The sequence below is a fragment of the Martes martes genome (genome assembly GCF_963455335.1).
Source record: "Martes martes genome assembly, chromosome: 17".
Classification (NCBI taxonomy): domain Eukaryota; kingdom Metazoa; phylum Chordata; class Mammalia; order Carnivora; family Mustelidae; genus Martes; species Martes martes.
Window position 1 is genome coordinate 52,410,555 of NC_137905.1, and position 23,583 is coordinate 52,434,137.

General features: G+C 56.7%; 1 protein-coding gene across 1 annotated transcript; it reads right to left on the reverse strand.

Annotated features, from left to right (window-relative positions):
- Positions 1 to 1,443: 1,443 nt before the first annotated feature.
- Positions 1,444 to 22,195, reverse strand: LRRC4B (leucine rich repeat containing 4B; the record flags this gene model as incomplete). The annotated part of the gene is made up of 2 exons (XM_080828460.1): positions 1,444 to 3,860; positions 21,899 to 22,195. The coding sequence occupies 2 exons, from the start codon at positions 22,193 to 22,195 to the stop codon at positions 2,019 to 2,021; spliced, it is 2,139 nt and encodes a 712-aa protein (XP_080684586.1). The 3' UTR covers positions 1,444 to 2,018.
- Between the last annotated feature and the right edge of the window lie 1,388 nt (positions 22,196 to 23,583).

The window sequence follows — 23,583 nt, forward strand, 5'->3', positions numbered from 1 at the left end:
TCCCCCACCTCCCATTGTCCACGGAGAAGTCCGCGAGGCCTGCGGAGGCCCTGAGGTCCCCCAAATTGAGGCCTAGCCAAGGCGCCCTGCAGGTGCCTGGCCTCGGAGATGGCGGAGGCTGCAACGGCAGTGCGGCTCCCTGCCCCCAGCCACCACCTGGTACCCGCTGCAGTATTGCCATGGCAACCAGGATCACACTGAAAGAGGACGGGAGAGAAAGAGAGCATGAAAGGGAGTGACAGGGCGCTGGGCTCCAAGAGTCCCAGGTTGACAGGCAGGAGCAGAGACCCCAGACGGCCATCACAGAGGTGGGCGCTGTCCGGCCCCTAAGGGAAGAAGGTGCTTTAGTAGGAGTCCCAGGTCGGGGAGACAGGAGATGTGGGCGCATGCAGCCACCAAAGGGGGCACACAGCACACAGGGCCCAGGCCTGCCAAGTGTGGGGGCCCAGCTGGACCGAGAGGAAGAAGAGGGCCCAGCCTCGTGTGTCCATGGGCCGCGTCTGCCCCAAGTGGACCCTCTGCGGGCCGCGACAGCGTAAGACGGCAGCCCTGGCGGGGTTGCCTGGCGGACCCCTGGGGTTCGCTCCCACCCCTGGCTCCTGTTCCCTCCCAGGGCGGCGTGTGAGACCCTGAGCTTCTGAGTTACCTCACGGCCCCCTCCCGCTCCTCCCCCCCCCCCCCCGTGGCTCTGTGTAAGCAAGAAGGCAGAGCAGCATCCTGGGCCCGGCCCGCCTTCCCCCTTTCGGCCTGACTCCCTGGCTCCCGGCAGTGGCTTGTGGGTTTGCGGAGGGGACGGACAGGTCTGGTTTGGCTCTGTTCTGAGTTGAACTGTTTCCCCTAAAAAGATACGCTGAAGTCCTGACCTTCAGGACCCGTGAATGTGACCCGTGAATGTGACCTAATATGGAAACAGGGTCTTTGCAGATGATCGAATTAAGATGAGGCCCTGCTGGTGGAGGGTGGGCCCTAATTACGTGCGCCCCGTGTCCTTATAAAAAAGAGGCAACTTGGACAGAGAGCTGGAGCGTGGGTGGAAGGAAGAGGATGGGGAGACTGGAGGGTAGCTGAGCGGGAGGAGGCAGGGAAGGATCTTCCTCACAGGCTCCAGAGGGAGCAGGGCCCAGCCCCAACCTGTGGACCACCCTACCCGCGCCCCCCCACCCTGGCCCCCGCATGAGTGAGGGTGGGGTGGCGACAAGGGCCTCAGAACATCGGGGGGTGCTGGGTGCCTGAGCCCTGTCTGGGGCTCCTGGGGGTCAAGGGTGAGGGGCCTAAGAGCCCCCAGATGTGCTGACCCCTGCGGCGGGGCCTGTGACACTTGACTTTTCCATCCTCATTGCACCCCCGCCCGCATTCACTGGTTTCTCTGTCCTCCATGCGTTCATGACCCAAAAAGAAATTTTTTTTTTTTTTTACTTTTTCCGTGTTTTTTTTTTTAAAGTAATTACAGAGCAGGTAGTCGTTGACGCAAACCTCCCTTCAGTATCAAAAGAGTCTGTGGGCCAGGTGAGGGCTGGGGGTGAAAGGGGCAGGGCAGGGTGTCTGGAGGCTCTGACCGCGCGTCTGTCTCTTCAGTTTCCGGGCGGAGGGGCGGGAGGGGGGACAGGCGTCAAACTGCAAAAAATGAACCGTAAAAGGAAGGTCGTTGGGGATGAGGGGAAAGGACACCCCCCAAAAAGCTCCGCTCTCCCCTGGAAGGCGGAGGGCTGGGAAGGGTCGGTCGAGAGCTCGAGGAGGAAAAGCGGAGGGTTCCAGCCACTTCTCCGGAATCCCGCAGCCCCTCCCTTCGCCTGGGATGGGGGGTGCGGCCAGAACCGTGGGGGGCCCGGTTCCCGGAGCCCCGCCCTGTCCTCGCGGGAGGGGGGATGAGCCGCCCTGGGGTCCGAACGCGGGCGGGGCTGCGACCCCTCCTTCCCCGACCTTCCCTGCGAGGTCCGGGCACAGCGGAGGGGCCAGGGCTGCGGGGAGGGTCCCGGTGTGGCCCAAGCCCCCGGGCGGTCCCCCCCCCCCCCGCGGCTTCAGATCTGCGTCTCTTGCACGTTCTCCTTGGAGCCACTCTTGAAGAGCAGAGGTTCGTGGATGGAGTTGAGCCCTGGGGGGCCCTTGCCCCCGCAGCCCCCGCCGCTGGGGTTGCCGCTGTAGTGCGCCTTGAAGGCGGCCGCCACGTAGTGGTGGTGGTTGAGGTGGTCGCGCTCCAGGGCGGGCAGGGCCAGGTGGCTGTCCCCGCCGACGCCCCCCGCGCCGGCCACGGCGGCGGCAGCGGCCACCGACACGGCCGAGGCGGCAGGCAGCTCGTCCTCCACGTTGATGATCTCCACCGTGCGCGTGGGCCCGTGGTGCTTGTGGAGCTGGTGCTGCTTGCGCAGCTTGTAGAAGGCCACGAGCATCACGGCGGCCATGAACGTGATGGCCACGAAGCAGCCGATGATGATCTTGGTGGTCTTCATGACGTCGTCCAGGTCCTTGAGGGCGTTCTCCGTCACGTCCGTGATGGGCACCGTGAACGCCTTCTCCGTGGGCCGCGAGGAGCGCGGGGCGGGCGCCGTGGTGGACGACGAGGCGGGGCCGGCGGCGTCCCCGGGCCGGCCCCCGCCCCAGACACCGTCCGTCGTGGGCCCCGGCGGCTCCTTCTCCGTCCCCCGAGGCTGCAGGGTCTCCTCTCCCGGCTGCGTCTCCAGGGTCTCCACGGTTACGGTGGTGAAGTACGTGTAGCCGCCGCTGCCGCCCCCGCCGCCGCCCGGGCCGCCCGGGCCGCCCGGGCCGCCGGCACCGCCGGCCGCCACGGGGTCCACGGCCGAGACGTTGAGCGTGGCCGAGGCGGTGGTGTTGCCGGCCGAGTTCGTCACCATGCACGTGTACTGGCCCGTGTCCTGCACCGTGACGTTGGTGAAGTTGAGCGTGCCGTCGTGCAGGACGGAGATGCGCACGCGGTAGGAGCCGTGGGTCATGAGGGTGCCGTTGGGCGTCAGCCAGTTGACGGAGGTCATGGAGGTGCCCGTGCGGCACTTGAGCTCGGCCGCCATGCCCTCGGTGACGTTCAGGTCCGTGGGCGGCTCCACGATGACCGGCGCGTAGCAGGTGAAGTGTGACTGGTCCAGCTCGCCGATATAGCGGCCCTTGAGGCCGGCGGGCGCGTGGCAGCGGGCGCAGCACGTCGTGTTGCTGGGCACCGTCTCCTTGAGCCACCAGCTCAGCCAGAGCACGTCGCAGTTGCAGTGCCAGGGGTTATGGTTGAGGTGGACGCGCTCCAGGCGGTGCAGAGGCGTGAAGAGGTCGTGGGGCAGCGACATCAGGTTGTTGTGGGACAGGTTGAGCTCCTCCAGCGACTTGAGGTCGTCGAAGGCGTTGCGCTCGATGGTGGCCACCTGGGCGTGCATGAGCCACAGCTTGCGCAGGCTGGTGAGGCCCTGGAAGGAGCCCGGGCGGATCAGGTCCAGCCGGTTGCCCGACAGCTCCAGCTCCTCCAGGCGCACCAGGGCCGTCAGGTTGGGGATGTCCTTGAGGTTGCACATGCCCAGGTTGAGGTAGCGCAGGTTGACCAGGCCCTCGAAGGCCGCCTCCGAGATGTACTCCAGCCGCTTGAGCTCGCCCAGGTCCAGGCGCCGCAGGGACGGCACGCGGTTGAAGGCGTACGAGGGGATGCTCTCGATGGGGTTGTTGCGCAGCCAGAGCTCCCGCAGCTTGGACAGGTACTCGAAGGCCTGCGTGGGCACCGTCGTGAGCCGGTTGTCGAACAGCTCCAGCGTGTTGAGGCTGGGCAGCCCGTTGAAGGCGCCCACCTCGATCTTGCGCACCAGGTTCTTGCTCAGCTGCAGGATCTCCAGGTGCCGCAGGTGCTTGAACGTGTCGGTGCGGATCACCTGCGGTGGGGGAGGGGAGACACCGTCAGCGCGGCCCCTGCGGCGGCTAATCACGCCGGAGTCCCTTGCGCCCCGGCACACCCCCCCCCCGCCCCCATGCGAGTGCAGAGCCGCGCCCCAGCGCCCCCCGCCCCAGGACTGTAACCCCGGAAGACCACCCTGGGAAACCCTTTGTTTCTCCCCGAGGCGGACGCAACACACGTGACGCACATGCGTCACGCACCCCTGGGCCCGCCTCTTCCCGCGTGTTTCCCCCGCGGGACAGGAGGGCCGTAGTCCTTCCCGGGTTTGGGGCGGGCGCTCCCAGACCCTGCGTTCACTGCGGCCTAACCAGACGCGACCTGAAGGTCTGTCCGCCACTCAGGGACCCAAGCTGTGTGCGCTCCGGGGAACACTGTGGCTCCCGAGGAGGAAGCAACTGTCCGTACACACGGCCGGGTCTCAGCGGCAGGCGTCCTGTCGCGCAAGAGAAGCCGGACACGAAGGAGCGCCGGCGGTAGGGTCGCGTCCGTCCTGTGTCCGACCTGGGCTAAGCGGTCGTCTCTGAGTGTGGCGGGGTCAGGGGTGGAGGCCAGGCTGGCAAGGGGCACGAGGGAACCTTCTGGGGTGATGGAAAGGTTCTCAGCTGGGGTGGTGGCTGTCTGGATGAATAAGACTGTCAAAGCTCCCAAAACTGTACGCAAAACAGGGGCATTTTGTTATATATAAATTACACCTCAGAAAAAAAGATTAAAAATACTCACACCAACAGCTAACAGGCACTGAGCCCCTCTTTGGCACCAGACACTCTTCTAAATGCCTTATGGGCAACAACTCATTTAATCCGCCAAACTGTCCTACAAGGTAGGTACTTACTCAATATCTGGGACTATGAAATCCATAAAGCTCCAAAAACCAGAAGATTTTCCCTAACTTTGGCACCAAATGCCATTCGGTGGTACAGCCTGATCAGAACTCATGTGAAGCTAATTTAGAGCTTTTTATTGAGCCCACTCATGTGACTGTTCCAACACTTTACTCTGGAAATAGTCCCACACTTGCTAAGAGGTAGAGGTGGGGGGCGGGGAGTATAAAATATGTGCTGGACATTAGGGCCTCACCTTTTACCAGCAGATGTCAGAACATCTGGCCTCAAGGGTTACACAGGAGGGATTATGAATTATCTCCATCCTAGCGGGAGGCAGAGAGAGGTGCAGTGACTCAACCAAGGTCACACACAAGGAGATGACAGACTTGCTATCCGGCTGAGGTCATCTCAGGGGGATGACTATAGTCTGAGGGGACTCCAGAGTCCCCGCTCTTAACCCCTGAGCTTGGCTGCAGCCTCTCCAGGCAGGGCCCGAGGGGCCGCAGGAGGGCGGGTGCTGGGAGCATGGGAGGCAGAATCTTACCAGATTCTCTTTAGTAGTCCCAGTGCGGGGCGCACTGAGGCGTGACCGACCACGCAGCCATCAGATGGCTTTTCTGAAGGCTAGTCAATGCCCCGGGGAATGCTTGCGTTATAATATTGGCGGGGGGGGGGGGATAGAAAACTCCAGAGAGCATACTATGTGGATTTTACTTTCTTTAAAGTTTGAATTTTTACATAATCCCTACACCCAGTGTGGGGCTCAAACTCACAACCTTGAGATCAAGAGTTGCGCGTTCCACTGACTGAGCCAGCCAGGCGCCCTGTGACTTTGTAGAATTTTAAAAAGAAGTTGAGGAATTAGGTGTGCTCACATACGCACCAAGAAGAGACCATGAGTACGTACTCCAGGCTCTGCTTGGCAATGAAGTCTGGCTGTCGGGGATTATGGGCAATCTTTCTTTCTTTCTTTCTTTCTTTCTTTCTTTCTTTCTTTCTTTCTTTCTTTTTTTTTAAGATTTTATTTATTTATTTGACAGAGATCACAAGCAGGCAGAGAGGCAGGCAGAGAGAGAGGGGGAAGCAGGCTCCCTGCTGAGCAGAGAGCCTGATGTGGGGCTCGATCCCAGGACCCTGAGATCATGACCTGAGCCGAAGGCAGAGGCTTTAACCCACTGAGTCCCCCAGGCGCCCCTCCAGCAGCTTTTTGAACTAGGACTGTTAGTGCCCGTTTCCGAAAGGCAGGAATGGAGGCCCACGGAGGTGGCCAGTGGCTGGGACATCAGATGCGCCGTGAAGACAGGGCCCAGGTCGCGTCCCATTCCCCTCTCTCCTGGCTGTGGGGCCTGCTGGTTGGACTCTCTGGGCCTCCCATCCAGGGTGGCTGGGAAGGGAGAATGAGAGCCACTTTGGAGGCCCCAGTGCGATCACTAGAGAGTGTTCCGGGGGGCCCTTGTTGGTGTTCAGTAACGTGCCATTGGGATCAGAGCCCGGGGAGGGCGGCTCTTGGGGCAGAGAACCGCTTACTGCACCATCTAACTGAATATCAGGGACGTTAGCCTGACACGCTGGGGCCCGGCAGTCCCCCACCGCCCCTCTGCTCGCTGACTCCGTGTCCCATCCCTTCCTCTCCATCCCATGGCCCAGCCCCACTCAGCCTCCCCCTCTCCCACCGGGACATCCGGCCCCAGACTCCTGTTTATGCCCACACCCCCGGTCCCTCCAGGAACCCCATTATTCCCAGCGCAGGTTTCTCCCACTCCACACTGACGCAGACCAGGAATGACTCCGATAATGCCATCCCATAATAAGACCCAGTCTCCGCCCTCCAGGGGCATCCATGGGCTTGGCACCATCTCCCCTTCCTCTTCCAGCGTCACCCCCTCTGCCCTTTGCTGCTCTCGGCAGGTCCCAGAACACAGCCTCTGTGACTCCGCGCTTGCTGTTCCCTCTGCCAGGAAGACCTTCCCCACTTTCTGGCCTCCTGCCATCTGTCCTTTGACACCCAGCTCCCATACTGTCACCCCCCAGCCCTGGCCCCAGCTGTCTTTGCCCTTATCATCAGAGTCCAGGCCCCTCCAGGGGTCGGAGTGCTGCCCTGGGGCCCTTCCCTCCATGGAAACCGGATTCCTGAGGAGAACAGCCCTGGACACCTGGCCTGAGGAACGAGTCGTCGTGGGCTCAGGGTGAAAGGGAGAGATGAGATACATTTGGGCTGTTAAAACTCTGTGATTCTCAGATCATGTGAATGGTTTCCAGGAACAGTGGGATGGAGTTTGGGGGAAACACCCAGCTCAGAGTAGAGACCTGTAAGGGACATCAGCTCAAATCTCCTGCAGGCAGGGCCTCAGTGGACATTAGATAGAATAACAAAGCAGATTTCCATATGCCTTCCCCACCCCCCGCTGCTGATGAAAGTATATATACTGGGGCACCGGGGTGGCTCAGTGGGTTAACACCTCTGCCTTCAGCTCAGGTCATGATCCCAGGGTCCTGGGATCGAGCCCCGCATTGGGCTCTCTGCTCAGTGGGGGAGCCTGCTTCCTCCTCTCTCTCTACCTGCTTCTCTGCCTACTTGTGATCTCTGTGAAATAAATAAAATCTTTTTTAAAAAAGTAATATATACTAATTTCAGGAAAAAAGTCTTAGGAGGAAAAGAAAAATGAGCCAAAGGACCTCTACTTATATTAACTTATGTTAACAATTTGGTATACATCCTTCTAATCTTTTCTTTCTGCATATAATGTAGGGATATAACTCTTTTTCACCTTTTTTTATATTTCACAAAATTTTGGTGACATGATATTTCCTCCTTGGCCCTGAATTTCCCTTAGTAGTAGTATTACAGTGTAGGGGCGACTGGCTGGCTCAGTCAGTAGAGTGTATGACTCTTTGATCTTGGGTCATGAGTTCGAGCCCCATGTTGGGAGTAGAGATTACTTTAAAAAAATGAAACTTAAAAAAATAGTATTACACTGTACTTTCCCATTTCATGATACATGCTTCAGAAACAAATTTCATGGCTATCTAGAATTATTTACCAGGGTTATACCTCCTTTGGGACATTGAGATGGAATTGCCAGGGTCAATTACTTATTTTCCTTAATACGCTTCTGCCTTCTCTAATTTCCTGCAGTGAACATGGCTAACTTTTACAGTGGGACAAAACCCCAGTAAATACTATCAGATGAAGGAATCTGGTCTAAAGCTCTCTGGTGGCAGCTGCAGGATCTGGGATGGAGGTGGGGGGACCCAGGGGGAGGAGCAGAACATGCTGGCAGGTTGGCCTGGAGGAGGGCTGGCCTGGGGTCTCTGCAGGCCCCCCAGGGTGTGTACCCAAGACTGGGGCCGCAGCCCCAGGACCCTGAGAGGCCCTGGGACCTGGCTCCTGTGGTCCCGTGGGTGGCTGCAGCCTCGGGTCCCTCCTAGGAGGAGCACGGGGGAGACCGGGCTAATCCCATGAGGTGATATCCGACAGCAGCAACAAAAAGCTTCCCTGATCAAACATGTCTGGAGCCGCACGGTCCCTCCTGGAGGCGCCACTGCTGCAAGCTGAAAGTCCGAGAAGTCCTATGGGGAAGGACGGTTCCACTTTGCTCCACTCTGGGTTTCCCATACATCACAAGCACAGAACCCTCCTCGCAGGGTGCCTTTTATCATCGCCCTGGGAAATGCTGGCGCGGCACAAAGCAGGCCCTCACTCGCCCGCAGGTTCTATTAAAATAATAGTAAGGACGACTGTGGCAGCAGGAGGATCCCGTCCTCGCTAATCACCAGGGGGAGAATGCAGTGGGCTCTTAAAAGGTTAGACTTGAGAGTTTGGACCTAGAAATCCAGAACAAAAGGGCCGCTGGTCCAGGGGCCAGAGACAACTCGCCCTCACCTAGTCTCCATGGCACTTAGCTCTGGGGCCTCCCCAGTTACCAGTGAATCAATTGGCAAGCTGAGCAGGAAAGCATTGTGTGCCCGTCGGCTCCTCCCCCCTTCCAGGGTCCCTGTTCACAGTGCAGCTCCCCAGCCCAGCTTCCTGATGGAAGGTGGGCCTACAGCCCTCCATGGCTCCCCAGTGCTCTCAGAGGAAATTCAGCCCTGCTTGGCCGGCTTCTGCTTGCCTCTCCCCTCCCCTCTGCACAGCCCCCTGCCCTTGGCAGTCCTCCTTCTGGTGACATTTCAGTCAATAACCACTCCTAGAACTATCTTTGCTTATGCTGCTCTCTTCTCAGGATGTCCTTCCCTTTTTGTCTGCCTGGAAAATTCCTGCTCACTCCCTTGGAGCCAGCCCAAATGTCCCTTATTCATTCATTCATCCACTGCTTTTTATTGCATGGGGATAAAGCAGTTCTGAAGGTGCAAATGGGGGGGGGGCACTCATTGTGAAAGGGCATCGTGACGTCGACCTTACAGTTGTCCCTAAGACTCAAGGGAATCGCTGACATTTGCTCAGCACAGGACTTGGCACTGCAGGTGCTCACTGAGACGAGGTGACAAATGCCAGGCTCTGGGCTGGGCATTCGTTTGTCCCCTCAGCTGTCCCCCACCAGCCCTGCAAGGCAGATTGTTGTCAGGCTTACTTTTCAGAGAGGAACCGGTTCAGTGAAGTCACACAATGAGGATGCCGCAGACTTGGGATGTGTACCCGGAGGCCAAGGCTCAGTGAGGTCCAGTGACTCAGTAGGGAATCCCACTGTGCCCACTGGGAAGTACACAGCTGGGATTCCAGCCCACATCTCCCTGGGCCTCTGGATGGAGAGACCACAACTACCCTATGTCCGTATGTCCGTAAGGTGCTTGCTGGCAGAGGCTGCTCCTGCTCTGAGCTTTGTCTCAGGGGTGATGGGAAGGGCGTGTGTGAAGGGAGATGAGGGGCATTTCCAAGGGGGGTGGGGTCCCTCCAATCACTTTACTAATGTACTTGAGAGCTAAGCAGGACGGGGGTGTTGCTGCAAAGGGAAGCCTGGTTTTATTGAAGATGTGCTGTCGGGTTGCTTTAAATAGCGAGGGCTTTTATTTTTACCAGAATTCCAGTCAGTTCTCCCTCCTCTGCAGGATGCCTGGGGAACAGCCTAGTGGGGAGTTGCTGGGTCTGGGTTTGAATCCTGGCTTTGCGGCTGACCAGCTGTTGTGACCTGTGGCGAGTGTCCTAATATCTCTGAGCCCACTTTCCTCACAGGTCCTGCAGGATCACTGTGAGACTTGGACAAGATCTAGAGTGCTTAGGACATGGCAAGCATGCAGAAATATATATATTTAAAATTTTTGATTCAGCTTATAGTGATCATGACCATTTGTCCAAGTCTGGGCATCCAGTTTCTTCCTCAGCATCTTTCTTCTACATTAGCTAACGTGTCGTTCAGACACCACCACATCTTTGCTCACAGTCCTCCCGTGGCTCCCTATCACTCTCGACCTGGGGTCAGAGGCCCTGTAGGACTGTCCCAGTGCCTCTCCTCTACTCCAACCATAGGGAGATGTGTGGGTTCCACATGCTGGCTGTACTGTGCCCAACATCTCTGCCTTTGCACAGGCTATGCCCTTCTGCCTGGGATGCCACCCTCATCCTTGTTCTCTGAGAAATTTCAGTTGCCTTCTCCCAGCAAGCCCTCTGTGCTTCCCTGATCACGAAAGTGTCACGCACGTTCTCTTACCATACTGGCTTAATGCATCTTTCTCCTTGGCTAGGCTTTGAGTCTTTCTGAGTGGACACCATCTGGATGGTTTCCACATTCCCTGTCCCCTAGTTCCTGGCCACCTTCAGCCAAGTGTGTTGAGTGAATGGGCCAGAACGGACAAGGGTCTGATTTGGAGAGCACCCCAGTTGTGTTAGTTGATGTGCGCCTGCACACCTTTTGGCCTGGGTGACAATGCCAACATGTGGAAACCCTCAGTGATGGAACTGGTTCCAACTAACTTTTTTTTTTTGTTAACGTTTGCCATCTTATTTGTTTTCATCCATACTGACCTGCTGTCTTAGGTGTGTCTTTTGGATTTCGTTTTTAATATAGTCTGAATATAGTCTGAAAAATCTCTGTCTTTTAACTGGAAGTTTAGTTCACTTACATTTATTATAATTACTAGTACATTGGGAATTATTCTGTTATTTTGTGCTTTTTCTTTGCCTGACTTTTTGCAGCCTATTCTTTCTCTTTCCTGTCATCTTTTTCATTGATTTCCTTATTCCATTTCCCTTATCTACTATTTTATAATTTTTTAAAAAGATGTTATTTATTTGATAGACATAGGTCACAAGTAGGCAGAGAAGCAGGCAGAGAGAAAGGAAGGGAAGCAGGCTCCCCGATGAGCAGAGAGCCCGATGCGGGGCTCAATCCCAGGACCCTGGGATCATGACCCGAGCCGAAGTCAGAGGCTTCAACCCACTGAGCCACCCAGGCGCCCCTATTTTAGAATTTTTAATAAAAGATTTTATTTATTTGAAAGTGAGCAAGTGAGAGAGAGCACAAGCGGGGGAATGGCAGGCAGAGGGAGAAGCAGATTCCATGCTGAGCAGGGAGCCCAACGTAGGGCTCCTGGGATCATGACCTGAGCCGATGCAGTTAACTAAGGCACCCAGGCACCCCTCTAGTTTAGAATTTATGTATTTTCCCTTTCTCTTCTTTTAGTGGTCACCCTTAAAATTTAACATGCATACCTGAAGACCACAGTTGGCCAGTTCCTCTCCTCTCCTCCCAAACACTACGAGGCTGATCTATCCCTACTCTGAAACAGTGTCACCCTGGGCAGGTTCCCGATGAGGCAGAAGGGCAAAGCCATTACTTGCTACGTGACTGTTGTGTACCAGACCCTGTACTAAATGCTCCGAGGTGGTGATCTTAGTTCTTGTAGAAATCCTGTCACGTGGGGGTTGTTGGCCACATGTCTCTGTCTCCCCTCATATTTCATAGTTTACTGCAGGGAGGAATAGTTAATCTGCCTTCAGTCTCACAGCTCTGAAGTAGTGGAACCAGGACTCGAAGTCTGCTTCTCCTCAGTGTAAATAAATATGAAGTCTCCGTCGTGTCCATCCACCCTGAGCCAAGAGGGCTGGGCTCTCTCTTGTTTTCAATGTATTCTTTGAGCTGTGGTGCCTGTTCATGATTCAGCCCTTACCCACGTGTTGATTTGCTCATTTGACGGATATTCTTTGAGTGTCTGCTATGTGTCAAGTGTCTTGCTGGGCTCTGGGGATCCAGCTGTGGACAAGAAAGACACAGCCCTGACTTCCCAGAGCCTGACCTCAAGTGGGGAGGACACTAAACATGATAATTATGCAAATGATCATTTGAGTGGCCATGGTGTAAACAGCTCACAGGTGCTGCCCTGCCTGCAGGGGGAGAGGCAGGTGTGGGCCGCTCCACGGCACAGTTTGACATTCCCCCAACCCCGGCAGATAATCTTAAACCCGGGCACTCTTGTGACCGCTGGCCCAGAGGAGGATGGATGCAGTGGGGACTGGTTCTTGGAGAGGGCAGTTCCCCCGGTCCTCCCGGCCTGACGCTGGGCCTGGAAGGACACTGATGTTCTGTGATGTTGCAGAGGAGGGAGGTAGTCCTGGGGTCTTGCTTCTGACAGGCACCTAATAGCCAAGTACCCACAGCCCCTCACTCCTTCAGCTGAGCCCTCCTCCACATGAGCCTGGCTCTGTGCTTAGTGACAAGGGTATGGATGCCAGTTAGGCAAGGGAGGGTGACCCCCATTGAGGACCACTCCCAACCCTAAGGGGGAGCCTCTCCTCTGCTGTCATCCTGGAAGTTGGCCTGTTCTTTAGGGGACTTTCCGCTTCAGCTATGGTAGGTAAACGTCACTAACACTGAAAAGCCCCACTGCATTCTGTTGGGGTTTTTAAGAAAATAAACCATCAAGAAATCCTTTATTAAAAATTTAACTGTGGTAGGAAATGATTAAGTGAATTGTTCACCTTAACGCTATGAAGATAAATTGTTTTTCTACATTTTGAATGTATGAACTGATAACAAAGTTTAGTAGCTTACTGTCTTTTCTTGTGAGTGTTAGTTCTTTGCATGCACAATTTTAAAAACATTGTAGTTTTTCTGTACCAAGTGCTTTTGTGATGACTTCTTGTAGTTCCTACTTCCCTGAGGCAAGGGCCCTGTGCCTCTCTTTTCAGTTGGGACCCCCTTGAGGGAATCTGGCAAGCTTGGGGGCTCCTGCACTGAGCCACTTGGGCCTAGACTCAGCCTCTCGGGGCCTCAGTGTCCTCCTCCGTAACAAGGGCACAGGGGTCCTGAGGACTAGGTGAGAACAACCCCGCATCACGGTAACTCAGCACAGCCCGGGGGCAGGGTGGCCATTTAGAACACAGCATCTCCTCCTTCAGTGAAATCCATCATTGTTTCTGTCAACTTTAATACTTTTGCTGCCCCAAAACAAGTTCTAAACCTGCTAGAAGTTTCCAGGCCATACTGGCATTGAGCTCTACCGGCAGGTGCCCAGAGGCTCTGTGCTCCACCTTCCGGGAACCATGCTGGGTGAGGGCGGCTGGAGCCAACCTCTCAGCCCCCACAGGCTGGCCTGCCGCTGCTGCACAGAGTGGTGGGTGGGGAAGGGCTCTGGCCAGAGCTCAGCGGCCCCCACTATCAACCCAAGAGGAGAGCCCAAACTGCTCTCTTCCTTAGTACCCTGGGCAGACTTAGACTTGTCTTGGGCCTGCCCCAGCCCTGCCGACCGTTTTTGTTGGCACGCCGCTGGAGTCCTGATGGCTGACCATTTACTACCTCTGCGACCGGGGGTCAAGTTTAGGCCTGCTCCCCCATCTGTGCAATGGGGATTATAAAATCGACTTCCTAGGATTGGTGAGAGGATGAAGTGCCTTTTCACACATTAGGAGCTTAGAGCCTGAGAGCTCCTGTCACTTTCCTCCTCCTCCTCCTCCTCCTCCACACTTGGGCTCATGCTGTCCCCTCCTGGAACACCATCCCAGCCTCTGCACCTGCTCAGGGCACTAGTCACTCAAGGCTCTCTTAAAAAAAAAAAAAAAAAAAGCCTTCTCCTTGCTAAGGCCTCCCAGCTGTCCTTGCCCGTGTGTGCCTCTTCCTCTCAGATGCCGGCCCCATTCCCACGAGAGTGTGTCCACTCACCCAGGCCTATTCCCCTCTCTCCTGCCCTCCCCCTCATCTCCTCCCATTCATCCACCTAGGAGCTGCCTTCTCAGGCCTCCTGGGCCAAGCCCTGCCCTGCTGGTGGAGTCTGGTCTGTTCCCCACCTCTGCATCCCTACCCCCAGCCCAGACAGGCATCTGAACCTGGGTTCAGATAATGCCTGCGGAGGGGAGGTAAGATCTATATCGGGAGCTAAGTGCACCCCAGCTTTGCCTAAGGCAGTGAGTGGGTGGGGTTCAGAGAAGGCTGGGGGGTGGTCAAACTCATCCTTCCGAGGGAGGCTCCCTGCCTCTGCCCGCCCCCCACTCTTTGCTCAGCTCCCACCTCTATCAGGAGCACAGAGCACAGGGTGCCTTCACTGCGCCTACAGCAGAGCCTGGCACACAGTAGTTGCTCAATAAAGGAATCAGGGACATGAACTAGGGGCCACAGACTGACAAGCCAGGGCCAGGCAGACACAGGAGGGGCAGACCATGCAGGGAGAGGGACTCATGGTCTCAGGGCAGCTTCCAGCGTGGATCCTGCTTCCGTGTGGGGAGGAGACTCCCTTCATGGTGTCAGAGTTGTGAGGATTAAATATCTGGAACCCGCGAGGAAGGGAATGTGGCTGTGGCCCTTCAAGGTCAAGGTCTGTTTTCCGCAAGGCTGGAAGGGCAGGGCTGGGCAGCGTCTGGGCCCAGCAGAGGGCAGCCCCGAGCGTGGTGTGGCTGGGACAGGGACAGGCCAGCCTGGGAAGGGTCTTTGCGGCAAGGGGAGCACGGACCGGTTTAGAGTCCAGGGATGACTCTGACTACGGGCAGGAGGCCCGGAGGAAGCTGGGGTGAGTGTCCTGATGAGCACGGAAAGGCCAGAGCAGGGGCTGGCTGTGTGGACAGAGTCAGGACTCTAATATGCTGTTGTGATTGTATCACCAAGGATACAGAGAGCCCAGATCACTGTGAGTTAAGCGACGTCTGGAATAGTGTTGAAAAAGTCCAGTTCTCCAGCCAGACTGCCTGGGCCAAGTCCCAGTTCCTCTCCGAACCGTGGCCTCCGGCACAAGGGCCTTCCTCTCCCGCACCACAGTCTCCCCAGCCTATGAAATGGCGTAAGAACAGGACTTATGGGGCTGTCGTGGAGGGAGCCTGGAGCATGGCTGGGGGCCACACACATCCCCCTCTTCCCCCCCACCAGGCGAGAGGCGAGCTCAGAGAAGTGATGTAATTAATGGAGGGGAGACATGGCTCTTCTGTCTCTCAGGCCTCAGCTACTCAGCTGAAACATGGGGACCCTCACCTGTCCCTCTCCTGGGCGGCCACACAGCTCTGCAAGATGGCAAGACGTTCTCTGATTTGTTAAATTTCATGGTTGTGTTTTGGGCCAGTGGTGACTTGACAAGTGTGCACACGTGTGATCAGTACATTCGGGGTGCCATGGGGACCAGGGGGCCTTGATCTGACTGGGAGTTCAGGGAAGGCACCTCTGAGGTTGAGACGTTTCCCTGAGTCAGGAAAGACCAACGTGACCGTGACAAAGGTGTCACCGTCAACACTTGCTAGAGCTGCTCAGCAGCAGGCCACTTGCCAGGGTCCCCTGCTCGGTCCTCCTAAGTGAATATATATATGCCGCCTCGTGTGACGCTGCACCCCCATGTGACCAGCATCCCCACTAGCACACAGTGGCAGTCAGTACGTGCTTGTCTAAAGAGCGAAGGCACTGAACTCAGCAGCTCTGTCATTATCCCCATTTCCCTGATGATGAAACTGAGACCCAGACGGGTTCTGATAATGTGCCCTAGGAAGAAGAGTGGAAGAGCATTCCAGAAAGAAGGAGCACCAAGCATGAAGGCCTGAGCTGAGTGGGAGCAGCAGGGGGCCAGCAGGGCCGAGTCCTGAAGGGTTCTGTCTTGGGCAGGCTCAGTCCGGGAAGGTGACAGGTGGGACACCTGGGGGACTGAGCTCTGCTGGCGTCGGACTCCAGCAACTGTGCGACTCGCTGACAGTGCCAGGGGTGTGCGGTCCGGCCCAAGCCCAAGGCACTCAAGGAGTTCCCCTGTGCCTGCGCTGGCTCTAAATCTATAGTCAGGCCTAGGGGGAACTCCACACCGGAAACAAGCCAAATGCCCATCACTAGGAAGCGGAAGAGATCCTGGTAACTTCATCAGACAGAATATCATCCAACGATAAAGGGGTAAGAGGGGAAGCACGGTGGCTCTAGGGTAGGACAAGGAGGAGCCCTGGAGCCGCGGGGAGCAAACAGAAGCCAGACAAGCAGGAGCGTAGACACGGGATTCTGTGCGTGAGGCTCAGAAGTGAGAAGTCAGAGGAGGGGCTGTCTGACTTGACTTCCGTGAAATGGGGGAAGTTATCCTATCCTCAAGGGAATGCAGAGTTCCCTGCTGGCAAAGCACTGGCAATCCACACCCCCAGGGTCAGTGCTCAGGTTTCTCTTCCCTTTTCTGGGGGCTGGTGAGCAAATCCATCTGCAGCTTGTACAGTCTTTTGTCCGTATTATTTTTAGGTATAACTTTTCCTTGATTACAAAAAGTACTCAGTGCCCTCACTGAAGAAAATTTAGATACTAAAAGGAGCGAGAAGAAACGCAGCATCCAACCAGAACAGTGGTGCGAGGAGAAAGGCAGTCTGCGCAGTTCTGAGTGGTCCCTGCGTTTTATTTTTGCTTTCCGTGCAGTGTTTAAAACACATGGGACGTCCTACTTGCATCTTTTGAAAGCTCAGGATCCTATTCTAAGCATTTCCCTGTGTCATTGGATATTCTTCGAAACTCTGTTTTGAATAGCCGCAGGCCGTTCTGTTGTAAGAACCGGAGCCCAGGTGACCAAGAACTGAGCCGCTACCCTCTCGCTATCCTTCGACCTCACTCTTAGAAGCCCCTCTGAGCCCCTCTTTCGGGTGGGTGGGTTGGTTTCTTGAGACAGAGGCACCCTTCCTTGTCAAGTGCCGTCACACGCTGCCCGCAAGACCTCCTGGTGGACCCCCGAGGGACCCCGGGCAGCTCCCTGGATGCTCCATGGCTCCGAGTACTGTGTTAAGTATGTGCATGACCCCTGACCCAGCCGTCCCCCCGGCGTGTATGCCGGAGATGCTATCACGCAGCTCCCAAAGGGGTCTTGAAGAATTTGGGGTGGCAACTCCATGCCTCTTGGGTGTCTGTCCTGACTTGGGAGGTGGAAGGCAGGAAGTGGGGGGGCACCCATCGAGGAGAATTCTGTAGCAGTTTAAGCAACAGAGTACACACACACACACACACACACACACACCGATGTGGATGGCTCTTAAAAACCCAGGCTGGGTGAAAACATGAGACAAAGAAAGCCATCTATAATGCAGCTTCATTTACATAAATTAAAAATACATGCACACAAAGCAACAATAAGCATTTTGCAAGAACACACACAAGCAGAAAGATCCACAGTAAACACATTAGGACGGTTGGCTCTGGGGAGGAGGAGAACGGAGCGGGGACAAGGATACAAAGCAGTGGAGGAGGAAAGAGAAGGCACGAGGCCTCTGTGCCCAGGGAGGACCCCAGCCTCACGGAGGAGCGCTGTCCCACTGCAGAAACAATTAGGGGGCCCGTGGAAGACTGCAGATAGTTAAAAATTATTTCGCTCCTTAGGGGCAGTAGAAAAGTCACAGCCACCACGTGTTGTCCCTGTCCTGTCTCAGAACAGTGTTTGAACCCTCCCCGAGGGTGGACGCCACTACTCGAGAGAGGCCAGTGGGTCTCGCAGGCACCACAGGAACCCCCCACTTCCGTGCGCGCATGCACGCGCGCACACACACACACACACACACACTGCCAAGTTCTCAAGGCAGGAGCTCAGGAGCCAGCCTTCCTTCCATAGACACATGTCTGCTGAGCCCCTCCTGTGCACCAGGCTCTGTTCCTGGGGCTGGGCATACGGCAGGGAACGCGGTGAAGTCCCCACCCTCACGGGACTGACTATCGATGTGGAGCCAGATATCAAGCAAGTGACCATGGACAGGACAGGGCGGGCTCTTTGATCCCCAGAACTCTGGGCATTTCTATGGGGCTTTGGTGTCAGGCTCTGTGTATGTGTGCATGTAAGTGTGTGTGTGTGTGTGTGTGCATGCACACACTCCCACGCAGGTGTGGGGAACTACCAGCCACTGTGGGGAGGACGGCACTCAGGAGGAGGACACACAGGACTTGTGGGGCAGCGCCTCTGTGATCTTCCCTCTGACCCTGAGATTCTACTTCTAGGAATTTATCCCAAGGGCAGATTCCAGAAAGTTCCAAGAACACGCACTGGGGGATGTTGACCACAGTGCTGTTTCTATCACTTCAAACGCTGGAAAGAAGGGACAGGTGCGGTAATGGGAAGGCGGTGCACCGGGACCCTATGCAGCCATTAGCACTGACGTTTTGGACGATGTCAGTGTCAGGGGGAAAGGTGCCCCTGTTACGCACTCAGGTGTCTAAAGTTAGCTGCAAACCGGTATCAAAAGGTGTGATTTCATTTCTTTCTCCAAAAGCGGAAAAAAAACCACAAACAAACAGGAATCTGTTGGCCAGGGCTGCCCACCGGGCACACACTGGGAGCATGCGCAGAGAGGATCTGAGCGGAAGGACACTAGATGCTAATGGGAATTACCTATTTGTAGAATTCCGCTTGACTTTTGTCCCTGTGTTTTTACTTAGGTGTATTTTCTAGTTTTTCTAAATTAATTTGCATTCATTCTGTAATAAATAATTTAAAAATCCATTGACATGGGCACAGGAAAGAGCCAGGAAGGCTTTAAAGCAAAATACAAACAGTAGCTATTTATATCTAGGTGGTGGGATTAGGGGTGATTTTTTTTTTCATTTTTTTATTTGGATAATTAAAAAGTTACTTCCTTAAGCTCCTCTGATGGTTCCCTCGGCAGGCTCACTCCCGTCCCCCACCTGCAAGGTGTCCCCGAGGGGAGGCCCGTTCCACTGAATGTTCACAAGTGTCCACTCTTGGGGACAGGACACTCTCCTCCCTGGGGGAGCAGGCAGTTTGGGGGTGTATGACGCATGCCTACAGCAGAACTATGCTTGACTTACAAATAAGTTCACCCACGTGGACATTCTGACAAGGATGTGGATCAAAAGTCTGGAAGCCAGAGGCCTGGGAGACGGGTGACAGACACACACGCAAACAGGCCCAAGCAAAAGGACCAGCTCAGACCTAAAACCCGGGAGTCATCCTTCCCTCTTCCCACACCCACTCTGCTGGAAAATCCTGTTGTCTCCACCTTCAAAACAGACCCAGAATCTGCCCACTTCTCACCACCTCCACCGCAACCAGCCTGGTCCCAGCCAAGCTCCAGGCATTTCTCTCCCAAATTCTGCACCAGCAAGAAAACAGCAGATCCAGGATTCCGACCCAGGGCTCCTGGCACTTGATCATGTGACTTATAGGCCTCCTGCACCTCAGCCGGAGACCCAAGTCAGCAGTCCACCTGTCCTCTGCTCAGAGTTTCCCCTGGCCCCCGTCTCATTCAAAGAGTCCAAGTCCTCACCCAAGCATGAGGCCCTGCAGGATCTGGCACTTTGGCCTCACCTACCATCCTTGCCCTGGCTCACTCTGTTCCAGTCACACCAGCCTTGTTGCTGTTCCTCACACACACCAGGCAGGCTCCCACCCCAGGGCCCTTGCACTTGCGGGCCTCTCTGCCTGGAATGCCCTTCTATAAGGCTCCACTTTCAACTCTTGCTCAAGTGTCACCTTCTCCATGAGGCCACCCTGACCTCATATCTTTAAGGCTGCAGCCAACCACCCCTCCTCCTGCACCCACCATCCCCTTCCCCCATGTCTCTCCTTTTCCCACAGCCGTCTGCATCCTGAACACACACCATTTACTTCCTTGTCATGTCTGTGTCTGGGGGTGTGCAGGCCTGGTTGTCCTAGACTACTGCCCCCCACCCAGAGGACAAGAGATATATAACAAATACAGGCATCAAGGGCAAGGGCACAGATGGCCGGAGGGGGAGTCCGTAGGCTGGGATTGGAAGGCAACAAAGGGAGGCTTGCCTCTGGGACCCAAGGGCCAAACAGAGGCGTACTCAGGCAGAGTGGTGAGCTGAGCGACTTCCAGCCCCAGGAGGACAACTGGTGTCAACTCCAGGGCTGGGCTGACAGGCCGTGCCCAGCGGCACTGGACTTAGTCATCCCAACAGAGAGCTTGGACCTCATTCTGGAGTCCAGGAGCCTGCAGACGGTTTTAGGCCAAAGCCAGCACCCCTTGGTGGCCACTGTGGGACTGGACTGGGCACGGGGTAGGAGCGGGTGGGGCTGGGGGAGGGCATCTCAGGTCGCTAGGACGAGTCTGTGGGTGGAGCCTCATGCAGGGCCTCTGTGGGTGCTCAGCGAATGTTCGCTGCCCTGAATCATTCACTGAGCTCCCCAAAGAGAAAAGCACAGCAGAGCACAGTTCTGCTAAGGGGACGCTGCCGTGGCCTTGGGCTGCTGGGAGAACTCAGCACACAGAGGTACTCCTGATGCGCTAACATCTACCCTTCCAGAAACGTGCCATCCCATTTGTTTCCTGTTTCTTCCCTTCTGCAAGGTGAGCCGCCCAGAGCAGGAAAGGGCCCTGCGCATCCTGCTCCCGGACAAAAACAGGGCCTGGCCCTGAGCTGGTGCTGGCACATGTGTTGATGTCACATGAACAAATGAAGGGCGGAAACAGAGTCCAGGGAACAAAGGCATGGATGGGGAGAACGAAGCGAGGGTGTCGGCCCCCCTGCAGGTGTCAGGGGCAGGTTGGCTGAGACTAGAGCTTGGGTATGCAGGGTGGACTGGAAGTGCACCAGGAGGACAGGGACCCTGCCGTGGAGGTAGGCCTGGAGCCAGAGGCCACCATCATGCAGGAGCAGGGATGGGACTACGGGATGAGGCCCCTACTGTTTCTGGACCTCAACCCTGGCCTCACTGGTGCTAGCCCCACGGCCATGTAGGACAGCCTTCTTGATGCGGGCAGCCCCTTTGGCACCATGCCCTTAAAAGACCCCTCTCTTCTGCAGAGGGGAGCCCTGACCCCAGACTCTTCGGGACAGTGAGATGGGGGCACTGACCCATTTCCCTCCCAGGGACAGACTAGGGTGTGCCACGGGAGAGGGGAATGTTAGCTTCCAGGCTGGATCTGGACACCACACAGGAGCCCTCTTCTCTCCTGGCTTTATGGGCCGGGGTTGGGGGAGGCTTGCATGTAGGGTACTGACCACAGGTCTTTAAGACGGTTGTTCTCAGCTAGGGCAACCCCCCCTCCCCGAATATCTGGCAACATCTGGAGCTATCTGGGGAAGTGGGGGGATTGCTGCTGGCATCTAGTGGCCAGGGGTGCAGCTCAGCATCTTAGAGCACACAGCTCGGCCCCCACAACTGGAGCCCACAGGGCCCCAGATGCCAGTAGAGTAGAGGAGAGACCCTGCTTTAAAAACACACGGCTCCAAGCATCATTTATAGCCCACCTCAGTCACGGTCACAGTGAATCGGATGGCAAGTGCCCCATCGGGGCACCAGCCATGGGCCGACATGGGACTAGGCACATGGGAGGCTTAGATCTCTGAATGTCACACCACCTCTGGGAAGCAGGCACATGAGCTCCACACTGCACTGTACACTGCGCCAGGTGCGAGAAGATTCTAAGTCCTTGACCAGTATGAAACCCATCAGCCCTCACCCAGCCCCTTGGGGCAGGGGCTCTGTCATCCCCATTTTTCAGATGAAGAAACTGAGGTGCAGGGTCATGCCCTCAGGATCCCAAGGCCACACAGCGGGTGGAGAAGTGTGGATGGCACAGGGGCCTCGTGCAAGGGTCGCTCTCCACACTCATGACTCCAGGGCCGGGCCAAGGGCTCGCCTGTCCTACACTGTGGGAGGCAGACAGGTGGTCCAACCCCTGAGCCCCAATACCCTGGCACAAAGACAGGGAACCTCGCGTGAGAAAAGCCAGTATGCAAACAAGATCTCCTAAGTGCCAAGGGGACACCCAGAAGGCCCTGCCAGCTCAAGCAGGAGGAGCCGGCCACCACCTGTGCCTCCCCTCGCCCCCCCCCCCCCACCAGCTGCTCTCCCAGCTCACCTGGATGCCATTCTCCTGTAGGTTCAGGTACCGCGTGTTGACAGGGATGCTGGCCGGGACCTCAGCCAGCTCTCTCCGTGTGCAGATCACCCGGCTGGCCTGGTTGCTGCAGGAGCAGGCCGCGGGGCAGGAGGTGGCCGGTGGGGAGCCCCCTCCGGCCGCCAATGTTATGGCCACGCCGCCCCCGCCGGCCCCCAGGGGTGGGGAGAAGAGCCAGAGGAAGAGCAGGGCCCCATGGGGCCAGGACATCCTACCGGGCAGCAGTGGGAGGCACGGGGAGCTGCGGGCGCACGCCATCCTCAATGTTCATGCTCCGCGTGGGCGCCGGGGGGCTGTGGGGGGGAGATAGAGGGAGAGGATCAGTGAGGGACAGGAACCCCATGTGGCCTGCCTGCTTCCCAACCCCCCCAGTGGCTCTCTGCTGCTGTTGCCACCATCCCTGCTCCACTCAGGACCTGAACGACGGGTCTCCCCCAGCACCCTGGAGGGCTGACCCACCTGCTGAGGGCCGCAGAGATGAAGACTAGCCCTGCCCTCCCTGCACTGTCTCAAGTCATTCCTGACCGGAAGATTATACCCATTTCACAGAACTGACAACCAAGGCAGGGGTGGGGTGAGGAGAGAGAGGCTGCCCAAGACACTTGGCCAGTAATGAAGTCAGCCCAATTCAAACTTAGTTCTCTGCATGGTTTCAGAAAGGTAGATAAAGAGGTAGAGATGGAGGGAGAGAAAGACAAACAGATGAAGGGAGAGAGAGAGAGGGTGACATGCCAGGTCCGGAAGTCTATGGGGGTGGCGGTCTGGAGTCTGGCTTCCCTCACAGGCCCCGTCCAAGTGTCCTCACTGCCTGCAGGACCTCCTGTCCCTTCATCCTGCTCCTGCACAGGAGTGTTTGCCAAGAGACAAGTTTCCCAGCACCAAACACCCTCCACACGGGGCCCAGCCGCAGGCTGCTCGTCAGACTCCCGTCACCCGTCAGCGGTCCGGGCCGTGGGCCTTGCGGCAACCACAAAGAGAGTTGAGTTAGACTCAAAGGAGGAACTCAAAGAAGGTGAGGTGCCAGACAAGGCAACTGTGGAGGTGAAGTGTGGGCAGGAGAGGCTGGGAGGCAGCATGGGGTGGGGGTGGGGGTTGGGAGAGAGGGAGCAGACTGGAGAAGACAAAGGGGGAGGAGGTGGCCAAGGGGGTCCTGGGAGGGCCGCACCCCCATCTCCCCTCCACCCCCGTTGGCCCTGAGGTTGCAGGTGCTCGAGGCAAGGCAGCAGGTGGCCTCTCAGGTGGGGGGGGGGTCGGTGGTGGGACGCTGGTGGGGAAGGGATTGGGGGCGGGGCGGCTCTGGGTGCAGAGTGGGGGGTGCTGCCAGGACCAGACAGAAGGGGATGGGCTGATCATAACAACAATGGCAAGAACTACAACAATAATAGCTTCAGCGTTCGAGGGAGCCCTTTCTACAGCCCAGACTCTGCACACATGGTGTTCTCATTTAAGCCTCACAGAAACCGGAGGAGGAAGCTGTTAGGACGCCCAATGGACAGATGAGGACACTGAGGTGCTAGGAGGGGGAGCAGCTTGTCCCAGTCCAGAGCTGGCCAGTGGGTGGCAGAGGGGGACTGTGGCCCCGGGTTCACCCTCCCCTCCACGCAGCACCTTGAGTACACACACAAGTGCACCCACATCAGCAGGCT